This window comes from Elephantulus edwardii, unplaced genomic scaffold, assembly GCF_000299155.1.
Source record: "Elephantulus edwardii isolate Elephantulus edwardi_28Jun2011 unplaced genomic scaffold, EleEdw1.0 scaffold00263, whole genome shotgun sequence".
NCBI lineage: Eukaryota > Metazoa > Chordata > Mammalia > Macroscelidea > Macroscelididae > Elephantulus > Elephantulus edwardii.
Genome location: NW_006400013.1, coordinates 947,931 through 962,408, shown reverse-complemented (window position 1 = coordinate 962,408; position 14,478 = coordinate 947,931). Strand labels below are relative to the sequence as shown.

The 14,478-nt window shown below is 44.8% G+C and overlaps 1 protein-coding gene across 1 annotated transcript in view; it reads right to left on the bottom strand.

Moving 5' to 3' along the window:
- TLN2 (talin 2) overlaps nt 1–14,478 on the bottom strand; it is a 282,673-nt gene that overhangs the window by 40,997 nt on the left and 227,198 nt on the right. The window contains exons 45-48 of the mRNA XM_006899628.1: nt 12,840–12,965; nt 12,540–12,656; nt 7,503–7,688; nt 488–595 (exon numbers count right to left, since the gene is read on the bottom strand). Coding sequence (XP_006899690.1) covers nt 488–595; nt 7,503–7,688; nt 12,540–12,656; nt 12,840–12,965 — 537 coding nt within the window. The remainder of the gene's footprint in view (nt 1–487; nt 596–7,502; nt 7,689–12,539; nt 12,657–12,839; nt 12,966–14,478) is intronic.

The following is a 14,478-nucleotide window of genomic DNA, read 5'->3' as shown; positions in this document are numbered from 1 at the left end:
CTGTTTGATCAAAGCTGTTTATTGAAAGGCTAGGAAAAGTGCAGCCAAGGCCATTAGGGCCCCTGTTGTTGCACTGGTGAGGTCTCTCCCTAACCCGTCCTAGAGGCTGGGGTGCCTTCCATGCGCATAAATAGATTTTCAACAGGACCTCCTGACGACTTTGCAAGCAGGGTACTGACCATTCAACCTGCTTGTCCTTCACTCTGTCCACACTCTTCCTGCTGTTATGTGCTGACTTAGTCTTGCCCCTTGGATGCAATGAGGGAGTCAGGCTCACCTGGACTGCAATTTACAACTTTCTCCAGACAACACTCTTTGCTGTGTGTGCTGACCCAGGGTAACCCAGCACTAGCTTTGTGATGGGACAATGACTTCGGGGGGGAGCGGGGGGTAGTTTCCTGGGGAAGGACGATCTGCACCCACATTAGTCATAGCAGCCCCTCCCTGTATAAGGTTCTTCTCCACCCCGACCTTCACCCATGCTCACCACCAGCACGTGCTCCAGGAGGTCCAAGTACCCCAGGGTGCACTCTGTCCCGTACCGCAGGGCTCTGGTACGTACCTCTTCGCTGACATCTGGGTGGGAGGACGCTTGCTGAGGAGAAAAAGGATGGTTACATCTTAAAACAGAAGAACCAGTTGACGAGGGGAACAGGGTGGGTCCCAGCTCAGCAGCATTGTACAGCCTGCGTCCAGAGAAAGGAAATCTGGATTCCGGAAGTGACCTGACCTTGACTTCAGAGACTTCTCTGACGAGCCCTCACTGGCTACCCAGTTAGAAAAGCTGACCTCCTACCTGTCTCCTCGGCAGGTTTTCTGGTCACAGCTCATCTTGACATTGTTAGTGCCCGTGAGATCAGATGATGGAATCAAGAGTCTAACTGGTACCTCAGCCCTTCCTTTCTTCATTTTGTTCTGTTTTGAAAATATCTACCTATCAATCCAGAGGGGCTAGTCCTTACAGAAGGATGTCATGCTAGAAAGCCAGCACAAGAGAAGACGACCCTTGATGAGATGGACTGATACAGTCACTGTAGCAGTGGGGTCAGGGGTGTCGGAGGTGGAGGCTGGCTCAGGATAGGGCAAAGTTCAGAGCTGTTGTTCATAAAGTCACTATGAGTTGTAGTCGATTCTACGGCACATAACAATAACCTCTCTATCCACTATATGAAATAAAATCTCCAGGAAAAATCTTACAGTGCTTATAGCAGAAGATATATACTATGCTGGGATCAGCCTCCCTTTCGTTCTAAGAACCCTGTGGGCCCTCTCGAGTCACAGCCCGATGCTGCCCAGGGTCTCAGTTCTCAGCCTCACCTGGCTGCAGGTGCAGTGAGGACTCCTGGGAGCAGGGCCCCTGGTTCCTGCAGAGACTCAGAGAGTGAGCTTCCCAATTCCCTCAGTGGAGCCCAAGTGCCTCAGCCTACACCACAGACGGTGAGATAAAAGAACTAAACACACGGTTAGCACAGCCTCCTGCATTTGCAACCTGCCAACATGATTCATTCATGATACATCATTTCAGATAGCATACCCACTCAGAGTGTTGCCAGAGAAAACGCAGAACGTCCAGTTAAACTGGAACTGCAGATAAACAATGGGTACTTTAAAAAACCAAGTATGGAATGCTTTGTTCTTTTACTTGCCATGTCTGGCAGTCCTCCTCAGTCAGCCTTCCATTCTTTTACAGCCATATTCTGAGAAGAACTTGAAGAGGAGACAGGATTTACAAGAATACATTAAAGAAGGGAAACTGCAAATCAATTGCAACCAGGACAATACAAAATTCACATTAGGATGAAAGTCGAGGCTGAAGGGACTACTGACTGGTTTCCATGTTTCTCTGACTCACGCACCTCCCTCTGGGGAGGGGGATGTACTGGGGAGAAGACCTGTGGGTGCTCCTTTACTTGATCCTCTGCTCTGTCATCCCCGCAGGAAGAACGGGGTTAATGTGAAAGGCCTGTGCCCGCCGTTTATAGCCTAGTTCTGCTCTCTGAGGACTAATGTGCCTTAGAAGTAGGAACCAGAAATCCAGGGTCATCCTCTTAATCTCCATGTTTTCAATCATCTATGTTTTAAAAATGGCTGGTCTTATAGTGTCCAACTGTCAGGCACAGAGCTGTGTGTCTGACTTCCTGAGCTGCCACTGTGGGAAGACACAGACTGTGTTATTACTCAACGCTACCGCTCTCAGGTTATGTACAAGGCCCGGATTTAAGGTTGTGTGATAGATGAGAGTGAGGTTTTCCTGTTCACTGCTGGTTGCTCTGTAACTTGGCAGAATCTTTTGGGAGAGCAATCTGGAAATAATGAAAATGTCACACCTTTCCTTCACGAAAGCAATTTCTGGAATTCTTGTCTAAGGAAATATTCCAAAGGATCAGAAAATAACAGTTCTCTCCAAAGATTACTCACTGGTCTACACTATTGTTTATGATTTAAAAATTATAGATTACTAAATCTGATAACAGGGGAAAGATGATACACATCTAAAAAGTGATGTTGTTGTTGGGTGCCACTGAATCAGCTAGGATCTGAACCGTGCTCTATCCTGCATTCTCCTGCATGAGCCCGCCGGGACAATCACTGAGTCAATTCATCTTGTTGAGGGTCTTCCATTCTTTCCGTGCCTTTCCAGCATGATTATTATATTCCGTGCCTTTCCAGCATGATTATTTTTCCTAAAGACTGTTTCTCCCTGGAAACATGCCCAAGATACATGACTTTCACCATTCTTGCCTCTCCATGCAACCTGGTTGCACTTCCTCCCAGACAGACCAGTTTCTTCTTTTGGCAGCTCGTGGGATCTTCGTGTTTAATTATTAGAAATCTGTTATAATGATTCATAAACCACTCATGGCTTTCACATTGTTACCAACTCTTGGTGACCCTATAGGACAGGACACTACTGCACCTTAGGGTTTCTGAGGCTGTAAATCTTTATGGGAATAGACTGCCTCACCTTTCTCTCCAGAAGCATGTGATAGCAGCTGACTTTCTGGTTAGTGGCCTTGTGCTTAACTGCTGCACCACCGGGGGTTCTCCATAATGACCCAAAGCAACATAGGAAAGAACCGTATGTTCATTGAAATAGGGTGCTGTGGTGGCCTAGTGGCAAGAACCTGCGCTGCAATCCCGAAGGCAAGCTGCGCCAAGGGAGAGGAACGGGCAGTCTCCTCCCGTGCAATTACCTGCCTCTGAAAACCTGCCGGACGGTCAGCTATGGGTCAGTCCTGACTCTATGGTATATAACAACAACAACTGAAATAGTAGCTATAAACCTGTATCAACTATGACCTTATGCATTATAAGAAAGACCACAGAGAAATAAACATAAATTTGGAATAAGGGTAAATCTTTGACTTGGTCTGAGAAACCAGGCAACCCTCCACCTCCTTTATTCAGCCTATTCTGCCTCCTTTTTAATACTGGCTAGCCTGTCACACTGGGGTTCTGGGGGCCGAGGGGATAAGGAGTTGTGCTGCCAACCAAAAGGCAGGCCATTCAAATCCCCCAGCTGCTCTGTGGGAGAAAGATGGGCAATCTTCTCCCAGGTGATTTACAGCCTCTGAAAACTGACAAGAGGGTCAGCTATGAGTTGGTTCTGACTTTACAGCAATGATAAAGATGAGATCTCAGCACTCAAGGAGCCCTGGTGGAACAATGATTAAGCACTCCAAGTCTGCTAATTAAAAGGTTGGTGGTTCAAAACCTATGGGGAAATTCTACTTGGTTGAGTTGAAACTGACTTTTCAGCAACTAACAACATTTCACCACTCATTCTCAATGAAGTCCCTAAGATCAAACATGGCAACTTGACTTTCCTGCCTGACATAAAAGTTTTCCCTTTGCTACTCAGAGCCTTGGTTTTCTGCCTATACTACCTGTCTGCACACTCTTATTAGACAAGCTGCCTCACTTCCTTTCTGCAAAGGGATGGGGACACAGGAGACCAAAGGAAGCACAGTAGGAATAACCTTATTAAATAAAGTTATTAAATAAGTTCAATCCTAACAGGAGGATTAAGTGTGGATTTAGTGTAAGGCTGCGAACCAAAAGGTTAATGGTTCAAACCCACCTGAATGTCTTCCAGGAGGGATATGCCAGTCTGCCCCATAGAGATTACAGACTTGGGAATCCTAGGTGGTAGTTCTGCTCTGTCCTATTGGGTTGCTATAGGTCGGAACTGACTTGAAATGGCATGAGTTGGGTTGCGTTTGGGTCTTCTAACAGGAGTCTCAAATGAGACAGGTGGCCTAACGGTGAGAAGCTAAGATGCAATCCCAAAGGCATATGGTTCGAATACAGTAAGTGCTCCACAGGAGAAAGATGAACACTCTCCTCCTGTGTAATTCACTGCCTCTGAAAACCCACTGGAGAGTCAGCTCTGGGTCAATTCTGACTTGATGGCACACAAAAACACAACAGGAGTTTCAAGCTTAGCAGTGACATCTGCCGTCTTGGCCTGTGAAGTGAACATACAGAGTTGGGATGGTCTGGTCTGAGGACAACATAATGGAGAGAAATGGACGCTGGACAAACAACATTCAGCTATTTTCTACTTAATTGCCTCCCCTGAATTGAAAAATCATACACACTGAGTCCCCTTGAAAAGCTAAGGGACTTTAAGAAAGCCCCTAACTTCTGGGATAAACCTACTGACCACTCTGGGTTTGGGGCTTTCTTACCGTAAAGGGTACAATAGCAATGGCACTACCACCACCATTGCGTTTTAGCTATTTGACTTTAGAACCTCATGAGATCACCTCTGTCTTTCTTTGATTGCTATCATGTAGGAGCTGACTCACAGCTGACCCTCCAACAGATTCTGTGAGGCTGTAAGTAGCATGGGAGGAGATTGCCCGCTGGTGGATCAGACCACCAGAGAGGTGCAGCTTTGAGGTTAGCAGCCCAGCTTCCCTGGATGGAATTGTCAAAGACCCTGGGAAAGAGCTGACAACATAAGGACACGGCCAAATGCAGGGGTCCAGCCCCTAGCTGGTGACAAAGTAGTCATCTATGATAATCACAAGAAGACTCTACTATTACATCTGGTTCTTGAGAGTTACCCAGTGTGTGTCAGGTTTGCTGTGTATGTCATTTTATTTCCAATCTCTCATCTTTCCTTCAAGAGTCACCTCCTCACAATGTCATCAGTCGCTGTGTTTTGCCATGAAACTATCTCTCCCTGAGACCTGAGGGCTGACTTCTTTTTGCTAATGAACATGTATTCCATGTCCACCTCTCCCAGGTGGCTCCTTACAAAGAAGCCACATACACAGAAGCCACATAAGGGTCAAGATGTGGCTCCGTTCCACAAATGGACATTTTTAGAGTACCGCGTTCTTGTTCTTCAAGTTGAAAAAGTATCTAAGAAGGAAAAAGCAGGTCATCTCAGCCTGCAGTTACACATGGTCATGGTCACCGGACCCTAACACAGACACCCCACTGTATTTTCAAGGGTCCTTGGGATGAGTCATCAGGGGTCAAAGGTGGAAGAAGGGGTTAAGGGCTTGTGTTGTTGTTTGGTGCCATTGAATAGATGATGATTCATAGCGACCCTATGAACAAAAGGTTGTCCTATCCTGTGCCAGCCTCATGATCTCTGATGTGCTCAAGTACAAGGGAGTAACTGAGACCTTGCATTTGATAAACATCTTCACAGATGACCACTTCTAGTTTGTCTTTTACCTTCTGGTAACCCACTGGCATGCAGACGACTGGACAATGATCTTGACATTAACCTAGGAGGTTACAAAGGAGTTGACTGGCCAGAAGAGAGCCTTATGAGACTAATTCAGTGTGTGTGTGTGTGTGTGTGTGTGTGTGTGTGTGTGTGTGTGTGTGTGTGTGTGTGTAAATAATAAAATGGCCAAGGATTCTGAAAGAGTAAAGTAGGTGGAGTAAGAGGGAGTTGTGGTACATTTAAGAGTGAAAGACCTGCTTACAATAAAATTCATGATCACAAGCTTCAATTCAGTGCATCCATCATTCTCTCCATTTAAAAAGGAACAAACACACAAACCTACCTCAAATCACTCCAGGTACTATAGGTACAACTGCTTCTGTTGAGACTCTTCCTCAAGGAATATTATCTCCTGTTATGGGGAAGTATAACGCTGGCAAATTCAACTAGCAGATCCTGTTAAAATAACCCTCAATCCCCACAAAGCTTTTCAAGTCGGCTATGGTGCCACATCAAGACTTACCCATCCTACACTTTGTGAGATTCTGAAAGACCATCCAAGTCAGACTTCCTACCAGCTCCTGGCACAGAACTCACTGCATCACAGAGAGTCGTGCTATTCTTCAGATGCTCATCTGTAATAGCTAGTTTTCAACTTCTGTGATAAATTTCTACTCCACACCCCTTGGTATATAAGGGAGGGAAAAAAATTTGAATCAGTCACTGAGTAGAGTTGGCTCCAGTGGCAAGAAGGCTTAAGGACTAGAATAGAGATATTTAATGTGATGCAAAGGGATGTGTGTGTGTGAGATACTGTGACTTATTATCTCTCTTAATGAAAAAAAAAAAATACAGGTCACATGGCACAGGTTTCCATATACCAAGCACAGGGCTTACGGCAGCTGCCCTGGTTGCCTACCCCTGGCTCCAGAGAGCCTCCCTGTGAGGTCTGACTCAGATGACAGAAAGTTCTGTTTCGATCCCTTACCTCATTTCCTCACAGAGATCACTACACCTCTCCTTGCAGAAATGGCCAACCCAACAGACATAAGAAAGGCCCGGGCAGAAAAGTCAACTGGTTTCACTTGAAGACTTGGAATGAAATGATACCATCCTTGATTACTCTTTTCAAGTAGCCTACTCGGCATTCTCTGTAAGAAAACTTCCTGCCTGTTTGTTGTTTTGTACTATTGAGTCAGAACCAACACAGAGCTGACCCTCCAGTGGGTTTTCAGAGGCAGTTAATCACATGAGAGGAGACTGCCCAACCTTCTCCTATGGAGCAGCTGGTAGATTTCAAACACGTCTTTGCGCTGGTAGCACATTTTCTTACCTCTAAGGCATCAGGGCTCCCTACCCTGCCTATTTAGGAAGAACTAAAAATAAGAGAAGTGAAGGAATTCAGTCAGCAGGGTGGACTCTGTCCTTTTTTACAGAGGAATCTTCCAGAGATCAATCTCCCACAGGTTGAGGCCTACCCCCTCAGGACTCATTTTATTACCAAGTTTAGGATAGAATGGTTTTGCGGGGTTGGCACATGGCAGAATCCTGTCATGGAGAGGGGTATTCTGGAAAATTTTATCTGCTGGAACGGATCTGAACACCACAAACTTGTTGGTATCCTTGTCTTCAGCATGGAGGCATGTTCAACCAGGGCAGCACTGTCTACGTTAGACAGACTAGACAGATAGGCTTTGACCAGAAATTACTGACTTCTAGGCATTCCAGGCCCTCCCCTTCTCCAGAATCCACCAAGCTACTCATTCCTGAGAGAACACTGTCTGTCCATCCCATCCAGCACCCAGGCCTCTACCTTGCAGGCCGTCAGCATATCTGACACTGCCTTCCGGCTCAGGTTGGCGGTGGCTATCACGTCCTCCTGTCTGCACGAGTTCCCAGCTGCCACAGCTTTGGCTGTCGCCATGGTGATGCCTTTCGTCATTCTTATGGATTCTTCAGGTGATGATGTCTTCTCAGGAATCTCCTTTGACTGGAACACCTGGAAGTCAGGAACAGAAAAGGTGAAGAGGAAATTAAAAAAAGGAAAGGACAAAAAAACCCAAACATGATTCCTCACTGAGCAGGCTTGCAGCTCAGCCCAGTGTCTAAAAACTGAGCTACAACTGGGAGAAAACTTCAAATGGCAGGCAGGGAGAAACTTCATTTCTAATAAAGATCACTCACGCTTTTAAGATACCAGCACACTTGAAATACTCCACACTTGAGAAAAACCTTGGTGAGGGAGCCACGTCTACAGGGTGAAGCTGCCTGTCTGTAGAAACTGACACCTAATATTTGCAAATTCTTCCTCCTGGAGAAGGATTGTGTCTGGTTCCCTAGTTCTCTCCCCATTTCTGCCGGTGCTTTGGCAGTGCCCTAGAACTCTGTGGCCCTAGTGCCTGTTCTAGGGCAGGACTGGAACTCTGTGGCCCTAGATGCATGGCTCTTGAAGGGTGTGTGGGACTGTGGGAAATGAAGCGTTCTGTTCTTTCTATTCTTAGTCTGTCTAGCAAATATAACTGCATAATTGTGCTGAGACGTTCATGTCAAGTACACCATGGTGACACTGTGAATTATTTAACACACACACACACACACACACACACACACACACACACACACACTCTTTTAACAAAATGTAAAGAAGTAAATGAATGACCTATGGTGAATAAGGTCCACCTGTCTGATAGGCTCTGGTGAAAACCCATGTGTCCTCTCTTACACAGTGGCGGTGGCCTGGCTGTGTGTTGAGTTGTCCTCTACCCCTCTGTATGCCCACCCAGTTTGTAGTGCTCAGGCCTCAGTTAAGGCAGCCCTGTTTCAGTGAGAGAAGCTTCCAGAAGTCCTTCTCCAGGGCAGCGTTTGCCATGTGCCAACTACTCAAGTATCACCACCACCTTATAAATGGGCAGTTGTGGTTAAGCGGCCTGGGACCCAAAGTTCCTGGTGCACTGGATACTGCAGTGGAATGAAGGCCCCACAAGCTCCCTGCACTCTTAATTCGGCCCCATGCGCCTCATACACACACGTGGACACACACAATCTGGGTGACCTCTCTGCACAAGAGTACAGATAAACTACGATAAAGGTATAGATCACAAGTTCTGCCATTTTCCAGGATCCCGCCAGTCACACCAAATCTTCTGTTCCCACTGCCGGGCCCACAACACTAGTCAGGACGCGGGTCTAGACTTTTGAGGAGGAAACCCTCAGCTTGGGCAGCTGGGCAAAAGGGCTTAAGGACATCTGTGCATGTCTAGTCACTTTTGTAAAAATGTAGCTTCTCCTTGAAAATATGAATGAAGCATGGTGTCAACTAAGACCAGGATCATAAAAGACAAAACAAAAGAACCCAGGACTGAGAGCATGACCAAACCCCATGGAGGTGGGTCCATAGGGGTGTTTGGCTTTCATAGGTGAGGTTCCACAGACAAGCCAATAAAGAAGAAAAGAAATACTTATTTTTTAAAAAAGTTAAACCTGTAGCAGACCTCCTATTTTTAAAAATTATATCTCATCTTGGAATCACTTAGTACAGTCAATCCATATGGTCATGGGACCTAAACTAGGTAATTATCTGCATGCTAGTAACACCAGGCCACATGCACACCACAACACTGGGACGAGGGATGCAGGGATGCAAGGGCCACTTCTCTGAGGTCAGACATCTCAGTAAGAAGGGAGCAGGGTTTTTGCACACCCATGTTTATCGTGGCTTTGTTCACAACAGCAAAGAGTTGAAAACCACCTAAAGTGCCCATCAACAAACAAATGGATAGAGAAGCTGTGGTATATTCATACAATGGAATACTATGCTGCATTGAAAAATAAGGAACTCATGCAATATTATTCAAACTGGGTGGCCCTGGAAGACATTATGCTGACTGAAGTATCTCAGTCACAAAAGGACAAATACTGCATGGTGCCACTGTTGTAAAACAGGATTGACCTCGGGCTTGGGGGGAGATCGAGAAAGATGGGTTCAATAATGTATACTACATTGAAACAGATGAGGGAGAAAACTGTCTAAAAAGGATATGTGATTAGGTATTTTTGTCATGACAGGAGTCTAGAGCGAAGGCTACGTAGTGGAGTGGACATAGGGGGAGGGTTTGCAAAACAATGGAAGAAGTTTTCTTTTACTTTTCCAAGAGGGTAGTGTACTAGGGGGGAGGGTTGGGAGGGGAGAAAAGTGCAACAGTGAATGAATGGAAATCCAAAGTCTCTGTAAATTTTCATGGAAATTAATAATAATTTTTTTTTTTAAAAGGGAGCTGCTGACTTTTAAAGGGAAGTGCCTCAGGTGTGGACAGGTGAACAGCAGGACCAGTTGTTGTGTGAGGGATCAAGTGTGGCTGCCCACTGTCCATGTGAGCTAACTTCGAGGTAGGGACACATGGCAGTTTGCCTTCCATTTGCCACGGGTCTTGTGTAATGTTTTGCTCTATGTTGCAATCTTAGTGGGATGAAAACTAAAGATCCCCTTATCACCTGATAACATGATGACATGTCATTACCAAATATTTTCTCCCAGTCTGTGGGTTTCCTTTTTACCCTACGGGAGAAGTTTTTGGATATGCATAGGGATTTGAAAGTCCCATTCAACTATTTTATCCTCTCCTGGTTGTAGGTTTACTTCAGGATGCTTGGAAGACTGTTCATGTTGTAGATTAGGGCTTCTAGTTCTTTCAAGCTTTTCTCTGATGAAGTTTATAGTCCTTGATTTTACTCCTAGGTCCTTGAGCCGCTCTGAGTCAGTTTTTGTGTATTGTGTGAGATGTGGGTCTTGCTTGTATTTTCTGCAGATAGTGTTCCAATTTTGCCTATACCATGTGTTAAAGAGACTTTCATTTTCTAACTTATTTCATCTCCTTGTCAAAAATCAATTGACCATAGGTAAATGGGCTGATTTCTGGGTTCTAAATGCTATTCCATTGATCTATGTGTATAGTAGGATTTGAAATGAGGGAGTGAGATGCCTCCTGCCTTGGTTCTTTTTATAAGGAGTGCTTTGCTTATTAGGGGTCTCTTTCCAGATGAAATTGGAAATTGCCTTTTCCATCTCATTGCAAAGAACTGGTATTTATATTGGGATTGCATTGTACTTGTAGATACCCTTTGGTAGAATTGTCATTTACACAATATTGAGTCTTCCTATCTGTGAGCAAGGAGTATTCTTCCATTTTTCCAGGTACTTTTTGGGTTTTTGTAGTAATGATTTATAATTTTCTTTGAATAGGTCCTTTGTGTTTCTAGTTAGATTTACTCCCAAGTATTTAATTTCATGATTATCTATTGTGATAGGTATTGTTTTTCTTAGCTCCAGAGCATCACAACAAGATAAACAACCCAACTGCAAAATGGGCACAGGACATGAACAGACACTTCACCAAAGAAGACAGTCAGATGACCAACAACGACATGAAGAAATGTTCAAAACCTCTAAGAGAAATGTGAATCAAAACAACTATGAAATATCATCACATCCCAGTAAGAATAGCAAAATTCAGCAGAGCAGCAAACAACAAATACTGGTGAGGTTGTGGAGAAACTGGAACCCTTATTTATTCACTGTTGGTGGGAGTGTAAAATGGTGCATTCACTTTGGAAGGAGTATGGGACATTCCAAAAAAGTTAGAAATAGCAATACCATTTGACCCAGCAATTCCACTACTGGGAATACACCCTAAAGAAATCAAATCTGCCACGCCAGCAGATATACGCACACCCATGTTTATTGATGCATTGTTCACAATAAATAGCAAAGAGATGGAAACAACCCAAGTGTCCATCAACAAATGAATGGATAGAGAGGCTGTGGTATATTCACATAATGGAATACTATGCAGTACTGAAAAACAAGGAACAAATAAAATATTATACAAACTGGGTGACCCTGGAGGACATTATGCTAAGTGAAATATCTCAGTCAAAAAGGACAAATATTGCATAATGCCACTGCTATACAACAGGCCTGACATGGGCTTGGGTGGAAACTAAGAAAAGAGGGGATAAAAAATGAACACTGCATTGAAACATATGAGGGAAAGAACTGCTTAAAAGGGATATATGATTAGGTATTATCTGCATATCAACAGTCCAGAATAAGAGCTGCACAGTAAAGTGGACTGGGGGGTGGATGGGAGGGAACTATAGAACAATGAAATAATTTTTTTTTCAAAGAGAATAGTGAACTGGGGTGGGGTGGGGTGGGATGAGGTGAGCAGGGAGGAAATTATGCAACAATGAATGAATAGAACTTTTAAATAAATTCCAGTGATAGGACATTAAGAATAAAACAAAAGTATGTTAGAGAGGCAGAAAAGCATCCCATTAATAGGATGTAGCAGAGTTGGCAGAACCCTATAAAGCTATCTGAATCATAACCTAACTGAGCTCATCAAACGATGACTTTTTTAATATGAAAATAAATGCTTTTCATTGAGCTCTGGTGGCCTAGTGGCAAGAAGCTGCACTGAAATCCCAGAGGTGTGTGGTTCGAATCCACCAGATGCTCCACTGGAGAAATAGGGGCAATCTCCTCCTGTACCAGTCAGATCCGATTTGACAGTACACACAAACAAAATAATAAAATTAAAAAAATAAATGCTTTTCACATGTATTCAATAAATATAAAAAATGAAAGATCCCAATGTGATCCATTTCCCTTTTATTCTTTATCAATTGAATTTAAAAACAGGATGCAAACTTTCAGTCATAGCAAGTCAGCATCAGGCAGGTGAACAGGCCTTAGATCAGGTAAAACTTCTCTCTGCTGAAGTCTCTGGCTCACAGGTGTGTCACTTTTCGGACACTGGTGCCTAAGACAGCGGCAACCGGTAGCCCTTACCGTGAGCTCCTGCTTGATGTACTCGATCGTGGCCTCCAGTGCCCGTGTGCCTCGTGTGGCCTCGTCCTCCACTGCCTTCACAGTCTTGAGGAGTGAGGTAACATTGGTCACCATCACCTGCATAGGGAGAGAACCAACAGTACTCTGTTGTCTGGGGCCAATTTATTTTGGCTTTAGATCTAATCACATGAACAAAACCATCTTTCCTTGAAAAGATAAATGCTCCCAGATACATATTCCCTCAACATTCTGGCATCAGCTTCTCTCATTCCAGCACCCCTTGTATGGACCCCAGCCTACCTTGGCTGCCCCCTTGAGCTGGTACATGGAGGGGTCATCAGCAGGCTTGCTGGCAGCTCCCTTGGTAGCACCAATGAGATCCGAAAGGGCCTTGGCTACATCTTTGATGGCATTGATCAAGACCACCTGAAAGAATGTGGGGGCACAGATGAGCAGAGGCCAAGCTCACTTGACCATGAGGAACACACAGCCCACAGGCACGACAAGGAAGCTGGGGACAAAAAAGAGCAGACTCTAAGTCAGCAGTTCTCAAGAATGCTGTCTAGTAAGGGTACTGCCCATGGAGATTCGGATTCAAGAATCTGGGTGAAGACACAGCATCTGGACTTTGGAAAGCACTTCAGGTGTAGATGGAATTTAGCTAGCAAGGAGAACTCAGGGCTAAATAACCCTCCAAGATAACAGCTGTGCCTTACGTAAAGGAAGGTAGTTACGCAGGCAGCTCTCACTAGCTTGTCCAAACCAGTGAAGAAGAGACACTGAGAGCAAATCTAAATGTCACCCCCAGATCAGATGAGCTTCCGTGGGGCCCCCCCATCCAATTCGCCAGCTGTGGTTCCTGGGATCTACTGCTTAATTTGACACGCTTTAGGCATTGCCTTCTTTCTATATGATGGTGACTGACTTATTCCTGATTCAGGGTCTTTGCTTCTACTATCCCTTCTGCCCTCATCATTTAAGTCTCAACTCCAGGGACACAGCTTCCGAGACCCTTCATGACCACTCAGGTCTAGACCCATCCACAAACACCAAGTCCCTCTCAAGGACACTATCCTGCTTTATTCCAGCATGCATCTTTGAGCTGTGGTGCTGGAGAAGAGTACTGAATATACCATGGACAACTAGGAGAACAAACATGTTCATCCTGGAGAGGGTGAAACCGGGCTGCTCCTTGGAGGCAAGGATTCTAAAGCTCCGTCTGACATACTCTGGGCATGTTGCAAAGAAGGACCAGTCCTTGGAGAGGGACGTCATGCTTAGAAGGGTGGAGGGACAATGCAGGAGAGGAAGACCCTTGATGAGATGGATTGATTCAGTGACTGGTGTAACGGGTAGGTGTGTCAGAGACAATAAGGTTGGTACAGGATAGAGTAGGGTTCAGAGCTGATGTACATAGGGTCGCTATGAGTTGCAAGTGACTTGAAGGCACATAACAAAAACAACAAATGTTGGTATACGGAATTACTTGTTCAGTTATTCAATCATGAACTGTGTGTCTCTTTCCCCTACTTGTATGTGAACTGGCCTGGACATTTTCTGTTTTGGTTCATGTTCAAACAATACCTGGCACATAGAAGCAATCGATTAATACTGGCGGAATGAATGAATACAGAGGTGTGTGTTGTCTACATTCACTTTTCTCTCGTAATGGTGATCAGAGATTGCTTGCTCAAAGTGAGGAGGACGTGAAACACTTGCTGCATAAGATCAAAGACCATGGCCTTCAATGAGGACTCCATCTCAACATCAAGAAGACAAAAATCCTCACCACTGCACTGATAAATGACATCATGATAGATGGAGAAAAGACTGAACTTGTCATTCAGGCCATAGTCTTTTCAATTGCTTACTGTGCATCTGAGAGCTAGACAATGAATGAATAAGGATGACACAAGAAGAACTGATGCATCTGAGCTGT